This window comes from Lepidochelys olivacea (genome assembly GCF_965140295.1).
Source record: "Lepidochelys olivacea isolate rLepOli2 genome assembly, chromosome: 5".
In the NCBI taxonomy this organism is placed as follows: Eukaryota; Metazoa; Chordata; order Testudines; family Cheloniidae; genus Lepidochelys; species Lepidochelys olivacea.
Window position 1 is genome coordinate 104,429,914 of NC_140415.1, and position 17,216 is coordinate 104,447,129.

Here is a 17,216-nt window from a genome sequence, read left to right on the forward strand (position 1 = left end):
AGCAGGTGACCAAGTCACAGTCCTGAAAGCACTCTAGGCCAATAAAATGGAAGCGTTGTGGGAGGGGCCATTTATGGTCCGAGAGCACCTGGGAGCTGTTAATTACCTCATAGCATTCCCAGACCCTACCCTAAAACCTAAACTATACCATATTAATTCTCTAAAGCCCTTTTATTCCCGAAAAATCAAGGTTCTCCAGTTTACCACCCAGGAGAGAGACGATGCTGAGTGGCCTGAAGGAGTATACTATGAAGGAAAAAGCAATGGTGATGTGGAAGAGGCGAGCCTTTCCATGACCCTTGGTCATAAGCAGTGACAGCAAATCCAGGAGCTGTGCACCAGCTTCGCACCAATGTTTTCAGCCACCCCAGGACGGACAGAATGGGTGTACCACTCCAATGACGCAGGTGATGCTCTCCCAATTAGAGCCCAACCCTACCGGATGGCTCCTCAAGCCAAAACTGCAATAGAAAGGGAGACCAAGGACATGTTACATATGGGTGTAATCTGCCCCTCTGAAAGTGCATGAGCCTTTTCAGTGGTTCTGGTTCCCAAATCAGACTGGGAAATCCATTTTTGTGCGGACTATCATAAACTAAATGCTGTAACTCGCTTAGAAAACTATCCAATGCCATGCAGAGATAAACTGTTGGAGAAACTGGGACGTGCCCAGTTCATCTCCACCTTAGACTTAACTAAGGGGTCCTGGCAAGTGCTGCTAGATGACCCAGCCAAGGAAAGGTCAGCCTTCATCACCCATGTAGGGCTGTATGAATTTAATGTGCTCCCTTTTGGACTGCGAAATGCGCCAGCCACCTTCCACAGACTGGTAGATAACCTTCTGGATGGATTTGGGGAATTTGCAGTTGCCTACCTCAACAGTGTGGCTATATTCTCAGATTCATGGGCAGAACACCTGGAACACCTCCAAGCTGTCTTCCAGCGCATAAGGGAGGCAGGATTAACCGTTAAGGCCAAAAAGTGTCAAATAGGCCTAACCTACCTTGGACCTACCTTGGACACCAGGTGAGTTAAGGTACTATCAACCCCCTACAGGCTAAGGTAAATGCTATCCAAAATTGGCCTGTCCTCACCAGCGGATTTATTGATGTTCACTAATAATAATCCTGGTGGTGGATGCTCCATCACTGACCATTTTTAAATCAAGATCTAAAAGCTCTGCTGTGGGAATTATTTTGGGGCAGTTCTGTGGCCTGTGTTATGCAGGAGGTCAGACTCACTCGATGATCACAATGGTCCCTTCTGGTCTTAGAATCTATGAATGAATAAGCAGGTCCAATCCTTCTTGGGCTTGGCTGGGTATTACCGACGATTTGTACCACGCTACAGCCAAATTGCCACCCCTCTGACAGACCTCACCAGGAAAAAACAGCCAAATGCAGTTCAGTGGACTGACAAGTGTCAGAAAGCCTTTAACCAGGTTAAGGTGGCCGTTATGTCTGACCCTGTACTGAGGGCCCCGGACTTCGACCAACTGTTCATCATAACCACAGATGCGTCCGAGCGCAGTGTAGGAGCAGTTTTAATGCAGGAAGGACCAGATCAACAATTCCATCCTGTCGTGTTTCTCCACAAAAAACTTTCTGAGAGGGAAAGCCACTGGTCAGTCTCAGAAAAAGAATATTACACCATTGTGTATGCTCTGGAGAAGCTACGCCGATACATTTTGGGATGGTGGTTCCACCTGTAGACTGACAATGCTGCACTGAAGTGGCTTCACATAGTCACAAAAAACTTCTTCGGTGGAGTTTAGCTCTTCAAGACTTTGATTTTGAAATACAACACATTTCAGGAGCCTCTAACGAAGTGGCTGATGCACTCTCTTGGGAAGGGTTCCCAGAACAGCTGCATAAAAATGTCCCTGCATTCTAAGTCATTGTAGTCCTTGAAATGTAAAAAGTACTGTTTAGTTCTTCATGTAATTATTAGTAACATTAGAGGTGCATGTATCTTATTAACTCTGTTTTCTAAGCCTCCAGGAAGAAATCCCAGCTGACCTGAACTAGGCTAGCCAGCACCGTATGTGATTTGGGAGGCATGTAACAAATAAAGTGGGGGGATAGCTCCCTTTGATGGATACCCAGCCAGCCAGTTAGCTGTAAAATCCCTCTTGATAGCTGTTCTTTACTTGCTTTACCTGTAAAGGGTTAAAAAGTCCCCGAGGTAAAGAAATAAAAAAGTGGGCACCTGACGAAAAGAGCCAGGGGGAAGGCTAGAACTTTTAAAAATTGGGAAAGAAACTGTTGTTCTCTGGGCTGCAGGGACACGGAGCAGCAACGCTATAAGCAGAAATGCTGAGTAATGTTTGAACCAGGTATGAAAAAGTATCTTCCAAACCTAGAAGAAATTATTTGGACAGGGAATGTTTAGTTAGACACAATCAGGTTTATTTCTTATTGTGGCTTGTGGATCTCCTCTGTGCTAACCCCTTATGCCTTTGTTTGCTTGAAACCAGTGGCGTACCTAGGTGGAGCGAACAGGACATAAGAAAAGGTGCCACCCACTTGTACTCACCAAGCGGCGCTCCGGGTCCGCGGCGGCACTGAAGGCCCCCGCCGCTGAAATGCTGCTGAGGACCTGGAGCGAATGAAGGCCCCCACCGAGGACCCAAAGCACGTGAAGGCCCCTGACGAGGACCTGAAGAGCATGAAGGCCCCCACCACCGAGGAGCCAGAGCGCGTGAAGGCCCCTGCCGCCGAGGAGCTGGAACGCGTGAAGGCCCCCGCTGCCGAAGACCGGAGACCGGAGCGCTACCAGGTGAGTAAAAATTAAAAAAGGAGCCTATAAATTAAAAAGGCGCCACTTGTGCTCAGAGGGGGAGCAGCCACTCCCCCCACCTCCCGGCTATGCTACTGCTTGTAACCTTTAAGATGAACCCCCAAGAAAGCTAGTTTGGGTGCTTAATTTTTGGAATTGCTCTTTTAAAATCTAGCAAAAGCCTAAGTTCTAGATGTATTTTCTTCCTTTATGTTTTTAATAAAATTTACCTTTTTGAAGAACAGGATTGATTTTTTGGTGTCCCAAGAGGTTTGTGCATATGCTGTTTGATTAGCTGCTGGCAACAGCTAATTTCCTTTGTTGTTGTTTTTTCTCAGCTCTTCCCCGGAGGTGGGGGTGAATGGGCTTGAGGGTACCCCACAGGGAAGAATTCCCAAGTGTTCCTTCCTGAGTTCAAGGGGGTTTTTTACATTTGGGTGGTGCCAGCGTTTACCAAGCCAAGGTCAGAGAAAAGTTGTAACCTTGGGAGTTTAATACAAACCTGGAGTGGCAAATACTAATTTTTAGAATCCTTGCAGGCCCCCAGCTTCTGCACCCCAAGTGCCAGAGTGGGGATTTAGCCTTGACAGATGGGCATATGGGTTTCAACATTACCAAATCCTATGAGTTGTATTAGCGGAAGTGGAGATGCTCCACATCAAGCCACTGTACTGGAGGGGTAAGGATCCTTTCCCCCAAACACTTTTTGAGCAGAGGTCCAACATTTATTCTTAAGAGAAATGTGAACTCTTACAATTTGTTTCCTTGAGCTTACTGTAGAGCATGATTATAACACTTTACAATCAACATTCTTAACTATTTCTCTGCTGATCATTTTAACATAAATATCAGCAACTTTGGGATTGTAGGCAGAGCTTTAAACTGGGGCAGAGCTGGAAGAGACTACCAATACGACCGCTTTTCTCCCCAGTGTGACTCCTAATTATAGGTAGTGGCAAAAAATTAGTATTTTTGTTCTGGTAGCAATAAGTTATGATATTTGGACTTTTGAACAAATGATCAAATATTTGTATAAAGGAAAGTGTAAAATGTGCTCTTTATTGGTGGCTTATAACTATATTTAACAAAAGGAAAATACCATTTACAATTATGTGCTGAATGTTCCCATATGACTACAGTTAGAGAGACAGTCAACAAATTCTGAACTTAAAACTTACCTTTTTTAAAAAAAATTAGGATTCCGACATCCAGAGCAGCCATGGAATGCTGACTCCGCTCTCCGTGATGCCCCAGCATACACTAGTCTGATAATGGCATACTCATCATGGAACCCCAAAGCAGACTGGAGCCAGGATATGTATACAGGGGGTAAGGACTAAACTTTTATTTTTTAAATAAACACACACACACAACCACAATATTATGCAGTTTTATAAGATTTTTAAAAATTCTTATTTTATATCCTACGGGACATAAAATAAAGAATATTAGTAATCTTACAAAACCATGCAATATTGTTCAAAAAGGGTGGTGGTGGAAGGAGAAAACTTACCTTACCCTTATAGGCCTGCTCCATTCTGCAGCGGGGTTCGGTGGAATGTGTGACATCACCAGTCTACCGTTTTCTAGTGATGTTACACGGAGAGGGAGCTGGTGAACTGCAGCTGCTTTGGACATCAGACACCTAAAGAAAAAAATTGGTAACTTTTAAGTTCAGAATGTTTTGAATGCCCTTCTTACCTTAGTTATGGGCAAAATCCTACAACAATTCTTACTCAGTCCCACTGGCTTCAACAGGCTTTCTGAGTGACTAAAAATGCAGGATTTGACCTTATGGGGGCATTCAAAATATAAAACACAGGTGCTTCCATTTTAGTTAACAAGAAAAGTGGCTGCATGTCAATGACATGCATTTTAATGTCTGCAACATAATTTCCAAATAAAAATTATGTATAAAATATGTGGCTTTAGTTGTCATCTGAGGAACAGAACTGGAAACAAACAAAAATCTGTGAACGGTCTTTCATATTCAGAAAGAAGAACTTCTAAAAAACTCATTGCACATCTCTGCATTAATTATATAGTTAAGAATTTATTCTGTGGCTATGGAATTGGCAGGGAAATGATCAGACTTCAGCTCAATATGCTTCTTTAAAAATATCTGGTTGGGACTTCAAGACGTGCAGGGAGAGCCAAGAAAACCAAGCTGTTCCTACAAGTGAGGCCTCAGCCTCTCAGTGGCTGTCTACTAATATTTTCTCTTAAAGGAAATACTGTTAATAAGACTTAATTTCTAATACAAAATGAGTAATAATTTGTTTCTCTTAGCTCTCATGTGCTCTCTTAGCAGGCAAATGTACCACACTACAATAAAAAACTTCTGTAGATCCTCACATAATGGTTAACTGTTTTTTTCCTCATCAGTGGCACACCCCAATTTTACCTGGTTAGTTACAACAACGTTCTCCACATAACAGAATCCTGAGAAGAGTACAACTACCAACAAAGTGATTGCTGGACTATCTGGAACAACCAAACCTCAACAGTGGTCTCCTCAGTGAAGATAGCGCTATACATCCAGAGGTTCTCAAACTTCATTGCACTATGACCCACTTTTGATAACAAAATTACTACATGACCCCAGGAGGGGGGACCGAAGCCTGAGTCTGCCTGAGCCCCGCCATCCCAGGCCAGTGAGGGGAGGAGGGGAAGAGTCAAAGCCTAAGCTACACTGTGGGGGAGCAACACCCAAGCCCCATCACCGAGGGCTGGGAGGTGTGGGGGGAAAAGCCCAAAGGCTTCAACCCCAGCTGGGGGGCCTGTAACCTGAGCCCTGCCACCCAGTGCTGAAGTTCTCGGGCTTTGGCCCCAGGAGGTGGGACTCAGGCTTTGGCTTTGGTCTCAGGACCCAGCAAGTCTAACACCAGCCATGGCGACCCCATTAAATTAGGGTTGCGACCTACTTTGGGGTCCCAACCCACAGTTTGAGAACAGCTGCATTAGACCTTTGCTATACTAAATCCTTAAACAACTACTGCCAACTAAGTTTTATCATGAAAGATCAACAAGCTAATACACTTTCAGAATCATGCAAAATACAACTGATTACATCAGCACTTTTCTTTCAGAAATTGGTCTTAAAAAACAGTATCAGCTCTGTAAATTTTATAAGCCAGTGGCTCTCAACCTTTCCAGACTCCTGTATCCCTTTCAGAAATCTGATTTGTCTTGCATACCCCCAAGTTTCACCTACTTGCTTACAAAATCAAACACCAAAATACAAAAAAGTGTCACAACACACTATCACCGAAAAATTGCTTTCTTTCTCATTTTTACCATATAATCCTAAAATAAATCAATTGGAATATAAATATTGCACTTACATTTCTGTGTAGTATATAGAGCAGTATAAACAAGTCATTGTCTATATGAAATTTTAGTTTGTATTGACTTTGCTAGTGCTTTTTATGTAGCTTGCTGTAAAACTAGGCAAATATCTAGCTGAGCTGATGTACCCCCGGAAGATCTCTATACATCACTGGTTGAGAACCACTGTTATAAACTAACCTGAGACTGTAAGATTCTTCAACACTGGACTAGTCATTTGTTGCTCTCTGTCAAAAGAAGCTCCTGGTTTTTACCAACATTCATTCTCTTAACACATTACAACATGTACTATATGTCATCTCTTGAAGCTTTACAGGGTTTTCCTTTATAGATACTAACAAACCTGTTAAATTCCCTTCCAGTAGTTGAATCTTCCACCCTCTTAACTGCTGATAACCAAACATTTCCCTACCTCTTTTCATGCCAATATTTTAAAGAAAAGTTAGATATTTAATTATAACTACTGCTGATGTTTGGATATGTTGCCTTAACTACTTTTGAAGATTAATATATACCTTCAGATATATAAGGCTAGAACAGGGGTGGGCAAACTATGGCCCATGGGCCATATCCAGCCCTTCAGATGTTTTAATCCAGCCCTCAAGCTCCCGTTGGTGAGTGGGGTTGGGGGCTTGCCCTGCTCTGGCACTCCAGTCAGGGTGCAGGGTTGGGGGCTTGCCCCACTCTGTGTGTGCCGTGGCTCCGCACAGCTCCCAGAAGCAGCGGCATGTCCCTTCTCCGGCTCCTACACATAGGGGCAGCCAGGGGTCTCTGCACTCTGCCCCTGCCCCAAGCACTGCCCCCTCAGCTCCCAATGGCTGGGAACCATGGCCAGTGGGAGCTGTAGCAGTGGCACCTGCATACGGGGCAGTGTGCAGATCTGCCTGGCTGTGATTCCACATAGGAGCCGGAGAGGGGACATGCTGCTGCTTCCGGGAGCTGCTTGAGGTAAGCGCCACCTGGAGCCTGCCCCCTGACTCCCTTCCATACCCCAACCCCCTGCTCCAGCCTGATCCCCCTCCTGCCCTCCTAACCCCTTGATCCTAGCCCAGAGCACCCTTCTGCACCCCTAACCCCACCCCAAAGCCCACACCCCCAGCCGGAGCCCCTCACCTCCCTCCCTGCACCCCAACCCTCTGTCCTAGCCCAGAGTCCCCTCCCGCACCCTGAACTCCTCATTTCTGACCCCACCCCAGAGCCTGCATCCCCTCTCACACCCAACCCCAATTTCATGAGCATTCATGGCCCGCCATACAATTTCCATACTCACATGTGGCCCTTGGGCCAAAAAGTTTGCCCAGTTTGTTTGTTTCAAGGGTGTGATAATTTTTACAGTTTTTTTTATTCTAATGGAAAGTGAGTTGCATGTATAAATCCCTGTACATTAAGAGGAAAATATATCCCTTACTCTCCACCACAATGTAACCCAAAAGCAAGCCCAGATTTTGCCCTTTGTGGTTCTACTTTGTTAGTAGATCATCTTAATTTTCAGTTTGTTACAGCCTGCTATTTTTAAGAGGGATAAAAGTCCATTCACCTTTCCAACTATTTACTTTTCCATATTTATCTCAGGCAATAGCTTTACCTATCTTTTAAGTTTCACAAATAATATAGAAGAAAATTAAGAAATATAACAGGCAACTCCTTATGACAGTGGTTCTCAAAGTATTATGCACGTATCACTGGCAACATGTACCACAATCAATAGGTTTATCAAAACAAGAACCTGCTATAACTACATTGACCAAATATTATGGAGGTGGTACTCAAAGAACAACTGTGTTTCATAGGTTATAAATGTTATGACCTAACATGTAATACACAGCTCACAAAAGTAAATCAAAGAGAATGAAACTAAGAAGCAACTGAATGACAACAAAAGTATTCTGACCGCACATTCATAAAAAACAAGCAACAATTGGGTTTCCATGTCTGCTGAATGAGAAGACTCCATAGGATTCCTTAGTTTATCAGTTAGGGTGCTTCAGTGAATTCACTAAAATTTTGGTAGGACCCCAATCAATTATTTAGGATTCCAAGAATTTCAGCAAGCAAGATGTAGCAAGTCGGTTACAAAATGGAATGTTTTCCCCTCTGTAAAATTTGGTTACTTAAATGGTCCATGTATAACTGTGATAATACATGGTCTGGTGCTGGAATCAGAGAGGTAGGAAACCCAGTGGTTCTGCTTTTCCCAGTCCTCTCTTCTGGACAGAAACTAGTTACTGTAAATGGACCCGAATCCTGAACACCACATGCTTTACATTAACTGACTAAAATAAAATCACAAAATCTACATCAGTCATGTCTGCCCTTTTCATCCTGAGGGACAAACATAGTTTCTGAAAGCTCAAGGGGGCAAAATCAATATTTTGAGGCAGGTTCTCTGCCCTATTCTACTCCCTTTATACCACTCAGGCAAAGAAAGTGAGGAGAAACCACCCACTAGCCTCAACCTGGAGATTCCCCTGGAACTACAGCTAGTATAGCCAGCTCCTGTGCCTCCCTTTTTACATCCCCTGGCACAAACCGTGTGTTGGAAGTGAGAAGAGGAAATGGGTGGAGTGCACTGTGCTCTGGCTATCCCTAGCTGATGTATGGTCCCTCCTATAAGATACTGCCAGCTAGCATGAGTCAAAAGCAGCCTCAGGATGCACCAACCTGGGCTGGGGCAGAGAATTAGGGAGCTGTAACTGGTTTATAGTTTTCAGCTTCTCCTCTTTTTACCCTCTCTGGGGCTGCCCTGGCCTATGTGGGGAAGGGGAGCCAGCATCCTTTGCTAGCTACTCCCCTAGGCTCAAGCTGATTTGTTCAAGTTCCTTTTCCTGCATCTCTCTGACTCTCACAGCCCAGCAAGAAAGCAAGCAATGGATTAGCCAGATATATTCCCTGCAATGCAACAGGTAAGCTAGTAGGGGAGCTGCTGACCAGCTGCAGCAGGGAAAGGACAGCAGCTGCTCAGGGAGCACCTAGCTCACATCAGAGGTACTGCTGTGAAGGGCTGGGGCAGCAAGGAAAGTGGTGTGCAGCAATTTGGCAGGATGCAGCGATGGGGCTGATTCAACTCCAGTTTAAAAATGAATGGAGTAGCTTATTTGCAATTCATAATCAAATACACATTTTCTTCTTAACAGGTCATCCTCAAGGGCCACATGTTGGACACCAATGATCTATGCCATTAGGCTGCTACAAATCTAGCAGTAATCAGGAGATTGATCTTCTTCTGCACAGCTTTTCTTGATGGAAGAACATTACCCACGACTAAAGCAAAAGATATTAAATTGTACAGGGTGTCTAGGATCAAGCTGCTTGATACATCCAGACACAGAATGAGTGAAAAACTTTTTCAATAGGTCCATTGTTTTCATTATTGCAGGAGCAGCTGATAGCAACACTGATAGCTAAATTAAGGTTGCCTAACACTTTCCATTATACAAACCCATTTTCAGTTGCTTATAATTTTGTAACACTTAAAAGCATAAGGGCTGAAATTTTCCATGCCAGAAGTCTAACTCAGGCTGAACTGTCTTGGAAATTTCAGATAAAATTGTTTAGCCATTTCAGAAAATGACATCTGAGTAAAATATGCTGTTTTTCCTATGTTAAAGAAATCTTACAACTGTTTAATTAAGAGGCTCTGGCACCTCCATGTTTTTGAGCAGGGACTTGAAACTTGGCAGCACAGTTACCTTAGTATCAAGGATGTGCTTATTTGCTATTCCTGTGAAAATCCACCCAAATTTGACCAAACTACAAGACTCTAAAAACTGTAGTTTGCATGTGCTCAGAAGTATGCTAGCTTAGCAACTAAATTCTCTGAAGATTTACTCTGCACTGAGCATGCTCCATTTTCCTTACAGTTCCTAAGTGCTGACAGGGGTCAGTTACTAGGAATACTGAGAGTAGGAGTACTGTCTCTCCTGTGTTCTGAATGCTCCTGTCGCTAGCACCCAAGCAGCAAGGAGAGGGAAGATGTATGAATGTATTGATGTATGTATGAAGTATGTAAATATGAAGAAAGAAGTCTGGAATGACTAAATATCAGGAATAAAAATCCCTGGCCTAGTTAGGCTCTGGCATCAATTCTGCAGTTTCTAAGAAGTTAACTTCTTCTGATAAAAGTCTCTCATGAAAAAAATCTCTTAAGATGTGAGGAAGCTGGTTTTGAACTAGAGGGTGTGCTCCTCCCATCATCAGATAAACTCAATAACTCTCTGGTCTTAAGAAACATTTCCAAATCTGGCAAAAATGAGGACAGATGGTCCCTAAATGGAAGAATAAGGGTAAGGCTACCAAAGTCCTCTGGTAAATCTTCATACTAGCATTTTAGCCATCATTACAAAAACCTGATGGCCCTGAGACCAATCAAAAAGATCGTTTATGCCTCCAATAGCCCTTATCTTTTCCAGCTCACTAGCCCTAGATCCTTCGTAAGACTGGAATCCACCTAAGGAGGAAAAGCAACTGATGGAATTGGCCCTTCTGATACACCCTTTTCTTCCCTTCAAATAGCAGGCCTATCACCTTTGCCTGCATCTTTATTGACAGACCAGAATTTCATAGTTGTGTGCCTACAAGCAGCATTGATTACAACCAAAAGGAAGTGAGTAGACAAAATCCTAATATTTACAAAAAGCAGTAACCTGCACAACTATGGACTACGCAACACGCTGTAGCAGTGACCAAGTTTTAACAGAGTAAGATAAGAAAAATCTAACTAAATTTAATACAACAACTACACAGGGAGAGAGTTATATTACATGACAGAACAGATTAGTGTAGAGAAACTGAGGGATGACTTGTGGGTAGGAGATTTTATACACTGTTTTAAAACAATGGGTTTGAGGGACATACATCCTCCCCCCAGCAATGTTTCACTGTGGCAGGTAAAAAAACTCCTACAGTGGGGATCAGCAGGGAGAATGTCATGAAGGAGAGAGAAATTCCAGTTGCTTCAAAGGGGTCATAACTCCAAAAAAAGGCCTCTGATAATTCAGCTTCTTCCAATGATCCTGCAAGAAGAGTTTCAGTGTCACTCTTTGGACTGCCACACAGAGAGGGGCAAAAACAAAACAGGCCTCAAGAAGAGTACAGCTCAGCCCAAGACCATCAGATATAAAAAGCTACTGAACTTTTTTTGGGCAACAAATTAAAAGAGTTTGGTTTAAACTATCAAGATGTGATAACACGCAATATAACATAGGAACTGACATACCATATCAGACAATGGTTCAGCTAGTGCAGTGTGCTGTCTCTGAGAGAACTAGATGTTTCAGAGGAAGTTGCAAGAAACCTCATGGCAAACACTTATGGAATTGCCTCCCAAAAAGGGAATGTTATTCTTAGGGTTTATCCACAGGAAGACTTAGTGGCACTAGCCTGCCATGCAATAACTGGCTCTGTAGATTCTGCTACTGCATATTAGAAGTCCAATAGTACACTTTGAGCTACGCACTACAGAACTTTTAGTGCATGGTAGCAGGGTCACAAGGTCAGTTAGTGCATAGCAGGCCAGTGTGCTGTCGATTTACACTCCAGCTTGCCACTCACTAAATTTCCATGTGGATAATCCCTTAACTTCTGTCAGACAGAGACTGGCCCATTCCCTGAAGAATTAAAATTTATATCAATTCTATTTTTTAAATTCCTTATCTAATTTAACTGTGGATGTTACAACTGTGCCGGTCTTATTAGCAACATAAATCTATTTGACGCCTCCTAAACTCTTAGTTGCAATGACATCTCCTGGCAATAAACTCTACAGGTTAATCATGTGTTGTAAAGAATTACTTCCTTTTATCAGTTTTAAATTTGTTGCCTTATGATTTCACTGAATATCTTTTTGTTCTCGCATAATGAAAAAGAGTAAACAGAGCATATGATTTACCTTTTCTATCACATTATTTTGTATCATTTCCGCTATTGTTTATTAATTCCCCATTTAGTAATCTCCTCTTTAAACGAAACTAAATGCAGTCCCAGTCTTTTCATGTTCTTAAATTTTTATTTTATTTTTATGTAACATTTACATTGCTGTAGTCCCTAGAGACCAACCGGATCAGGTCCTCATTATGGCAGACCTTTACAAACATATGGAATATGATGGTCCCTCCCTCAGAAAGCTTTACATGGAAGTCTTTTCCTGACTCTGTGCATTATTTGTATCAGTACTCCCCAGGATTTATGCTATATTCTTTTAGAGACAGGGCGACCAGAACCGAGCACAGCATATATAAAGGCATTGTTACATTTCAGCTTAATGAGCAATTATGAAAAATTTAGATATTTACATACTCTTCTAAAAGCCTTGCTGTTATTAGATAATCCATTATAGGAGGAACATCAGCAGAATACACATATAGCTATTAATCTGTACTGCCATACATAGATATTACTTCTATATTACTAATCTCTGCCATTCTGGTAAACCTCTCTCGCATTATTAGTCTTGAAACCAAGCTGCAGTCTTGCAGCTGCAAAATAATTTCAAATGGGGTCCATAACTCAGCTTTGAGTGTTGTTCTAGGCATCATTCTGAGTTTTTAAAGTAAAGTCCCTATTTTTCATAGTCCAGGTTAACATTTAATACCTCTTCCATTTCTCTAAACCTACCAAATCCACTTTTTTTCTTTTTTTTGCAAATAGAACATTTGTTGTATCAATAACCTAAGGGGACCTGAACATATGTCTTCAAGCACCTAAAGCAATATAAGCTGAATAGCCTAATTTTCCTTCTAAAATACAGAGACAAAGTCATTTAAAATTGTTAGGCATTTCCGTGGCATTTTTAAGAACTCTATCGATCACAGTTGCCATAGATGAAACTTTTATCAAGAGGCGGAAAGGAGAACAGAGATCAATAGTAGAAGGGGTTTGAGCCAGAGAGTCAAGAAAACAAATGGGTTCCACCACTTATGCTTTTAAAAACATTCATCTTGGTGGGAGACTCTCCCTCTTTGCCACCGCACCCAATATCTGCTGGATTCTTTGGACCAATGGATCTGATTTTGGCTTCTTGGCAACAGCGTCTTGGGTTATGTGGCCCAGTGTCTGCTAGGTATGAATCTGTCCCTCAATCCCCACTCCAAGGCCAGATGGAATGATCGTAATGCGTTGCCTCCCGTGAATGAACACTTCAGCAGCTGACTATAAATACAAAAGTCAGGCTAAGCTGAATCTGACTACACATTTGTGGAAGGGGAGGAGTCAGACATCAGCATAGACATTATGTGGCTACATCACAGGGCCCTGAGTAACCATGTGTGTGGCTGGAAATCTAAGCATGACCACAAATATGTGAGGATTCCATACATTGAATTAGTATCAGAATGTGGCCCCAAGAAAAGGTGCTCACAGAATAAGTACAAATAAACCTTCTCTGTCTAAGGTACTATTGCCCTGCCCGAAGCTTTACTGAATCAAAACCATGAAAAAATGCTTAGACTGCTATATACTTATTAATTTCACTGATTCTTGACAGTAATTGTGAACTGAACACTAATATAAAGATATGATGGAAAGAAAAAATAAAATCTTTCTAGCTAGTTAACTCTAGAGGCTTCCATACAGCTACTCATAAGACACAAATTCTAACAATTGACAGGCTCCAGAAAATAACTGGAACAATTTTATACCCATACAAAAGAAAGTTTTTGAACATCACATACCGATTTCTTTCTAATGTTCTCCAGATCTTTGAGTTCATTCTCGATTTTTGTGATTAATTCCCTGAGTTCATCAAGATTAGTGCAAATAAGCTAAAAACAAACAAACAAACAAACAAAAAAAGACTTGGTAATGCATCATTTAAAAACACACACTGAAGTTAAAAAAAAACTCATCTAAAAACACATTTTAATGCTTAAGTTTACCACTTGATCTTTTCTTTACTTCTGCAATTAATATATAACAAACAAGGAAAAAATCCCCATAACTTTTAGAGAAAAATCTTATTAGCAGACATCAGTCTTCAAGCTTACATAAAGATGGAGCAGCTGAAATTTTGATACCGCTGGCTGCATCTCCATATGTTCTTACATAATTTACACTTCCCCGCTTGTAAATGCCTGCGTCAGAGTCCAGGTACTTTCTAAAAGACAAACTTGCAGTGCAGAATGACACAGACCAGGAAACTTGCCCTAGTTTTAACTGTGCCTGTGAATACCTTTACGCATGCTCCGAACGATTCCATAGCACTGAGCTGCAATTGAGCTAGTAAGGTCATTACACCTTATTTTTGTTTGTTTATACAAAGTACCAGTAAATAAGTGTAACTATCATTTAAAATAGAAAGTCAACAAAAGACAATGGGCCAAATTCAGCCTTGGTATAAGGAAGTACAATTTCACCGATTTTAATTGAGTTGCACATGTTTACACCATACACCCATGAAAGGTAATCCAAAAAACACAGCTGTTTTCACAAAGTAACATGATTTGAACAAAAATAAAGCACGCAATATAACGTAACCCAATATAATGTATACATTCCTGTTACTAATTTCTTCAACAGATGGCTTGTTTTCTTAATATTTCCTTTCAGACTCTGGCTGTTAATTTCCTGATTAACTGAGCTTGTCTACATTAAAGAGGCTGTGCCGCTGCAACGGCGCTGCTGAAGTGGCTCTGTAGATACCACCGACACCAATGGGAGGGATTCTCCCACTGGCATAGGGAACCCGCCTCCCCAAGAGGCAGTAGCTTGCGCTGTCTACATGGGGATTTAGGTAGGTTTAACTATGCTGCTAATTAGCGTGGATTATTCACACCCTAATGTAGTTAAACCAACCTAATTTTCTAGTGTAGACCAGGCCTATGAGCACAAACATAATGTGAGCAACTAGCAGAAGAATTCTGGTTTACTAACATTTATGTCAACAATAGGCTTTTAATCTAGAAACCATAAAACTATAATTTTTTTACTCATATAATTGAATTTTAAGAATTCTAGGTCTTGGTGGAGGGGGTGTGTGGGTAAGATATCAGCTGACAACAACTTTTTTCCAGAGGCTATAACCCTGCACGGTTGGTCACTGGATTTAAAATATCAAAATAAGTGATACCAAAAAACATTCAAGTCTGTCTTCAAAATGTTCACTAATGATTACAAACATAATTAAATCTTTTAACAACAGAACACAAAATAAAAAATGACAGAATACAATTACTAATATTTATGGCAAATCATCAAATTATTCTAATGCACTCTGATTTCAGTTGTTTTAACCCAGGAAATTTTACAATGGGAACAAGTTAAAATAAAATTTATGTACACTGATTTGACAATTTTAGGCTCCAAGTGTCCCTATGCCTACCTTCTCCAATACAATTTTTTGTTGTTGTTTCTGATACTTCCCTTCTCCAATTCTATTTTTTTAAAATAGCCTTGTTAATAAAATACAGCATAGACTCTTTTGTCAAGATACCGAGGTTTAAAAGACAGCTAATGCATACAGGCAATAATTACTTTCCATAACATTTTACTGAAAAAAGAGAATTTTTATACACACTTCAGTGGGTCTTTTTAAGAAAAAAAATGGGGGTGGGGGGGTGAGAAAACCTGTATTTGTGCTGGAAATGGCCCACCTTGATTATCATGCACATTGTAGGGAGAGTGGTCGCTTTGGATGAGCTATTACCAGCAGGAGAGTGAGTTTGGGGGGGGGGGGGGGAGGGTGAGAAAACCTGGATTTGTGCTGGAAATGGCCCAACCTGATGATCACTTTAGATAAGCTATTACCAGCAGGAGAGTGGGGTGGGAGGAGGTATTGTTTCATGGTCTCTGTGTATATAATGTCTTCTGCAGTTTCCACAGTATGCATCCGATGAAGTGAGCTGTAGCTCACGAAAGCTCATGCTCAAATAAATTGGTTAGTCTCTAAGGTGCCACAAGTACTCCTTTTCTTTTTAAGAAAGTGGAGTAACTCTAACTTTATTAAACAAAGTAGAAATGAAAGAATAAGTGAGCAAATGATCAAGCTATCTTAGGCTTTTTCAAAGTATTCCTTTTTTACTGCAAAAACAAAAAGTATATGTTTGCACAATCTGCTCTTCGGGTAGCTAGCAGCACGAACTATTCTTAAGTTGCCCAACTCTTCCCATTATAAAAATATTTTCAGTTGCTTATAACTTGGCCAAAACTTGAACCATTTGGGCTGAAGTTTCCAATGCTAGGTTTCTGCCTCAGGCTGATGATTTTTTTTTAAGTTTCAGCAAAAAGGGTCCAACCACTTCCACAAATGAAAATAGGGAAAATACATTGTTTGGCCCATGCTGAACAAATTAACACAACTGTTTTGTATAAAACTCTAGCACCTCCATGGTTGGGAGCAACAGCTTGAAATTTGGCAAGGAGATTACATGGAGGAAGATGGACTGTGAGGGAGAAGGGCTAACTGGAACTCAGATCAAGAAGTTAGAACTGGGTGGGCATGTAGACTGGAAAAGTTACCCACAGTTGGAGACTGGGATTAGCTAGATGAGGACACTGGGATGAGGATCAGTGGAGTTGAGAAAACAGACTGGAATATGATGACTGGATGAGGGGAACGGGGCAGAAAAGGTCAGGCTTAGGGAGAACAGGAGCAGAAGGGTCTGTGACTACTAGAGAGCACTCCCCTTTAGAACCTGGAATGGAACCCAAGATTTCTGAGTCTCACCATTACTCAGCTGTCTGAAAATATCTGTGGAACCCATTGGCAAAGTGTGCACCTAATCCCCATCTAGTGCTAGTCCACGTAGAGGATGACAACCTACTACAGCTACTACCACCACCACCAGTTACTATACTAGCTCAAGTAGTGAAGATCTGTGCTGTGGATCCAGGGGTGAAAGTAACTTAAAGAACTTACCGGTACTTCTGGGTTGGCTCTGGGCCCCCGGAAGGTGTGGGGCCTCGGGCAGAAGGCGTGGGGCTGGGGCCAGATTCCCCCAGCCAGCTCTTCAACAACTGCTAGACCCATGCCACCTGGGGCTCCAGCGGTGATTTAAAGGGCCTGGGGCTCCGGCCGCTGCCAGGAGCCCCGGGCTCTTTTAAATTGCTGGGCCCCAGGGCAGCTGCCCCTTCCCCTCCCATCAGAGGCCCTGCCAGTA

The 17,216-nt window shown here is 42.0% G+C and overlaps 1 protein-coding gene across 2 annotated transcripts in view; it reads right to left on the bottom strand.

Annotated features, from left to right (window-relative positions):
- BRD10 (bromodomain containing 10) overlaps positions 1-17,216 on the bottom strand; it is a 107,487-nt gene that overhangs the window by 13,715 nt on the left and 76,556 nt on the right. For both annotated transcript variants that reach the window (XM_084629104.1, XM_084629103.1), the window contains one exon: positions 13,794-13,883. In XM_084629104.1, the coding sequence (XP_084485230.1) occupies positions 13,794-13,883 (90 nt within the window). The remainder of the gene's footprint in view (positions 1-13,793; positions 13,884-17,216) is intronic.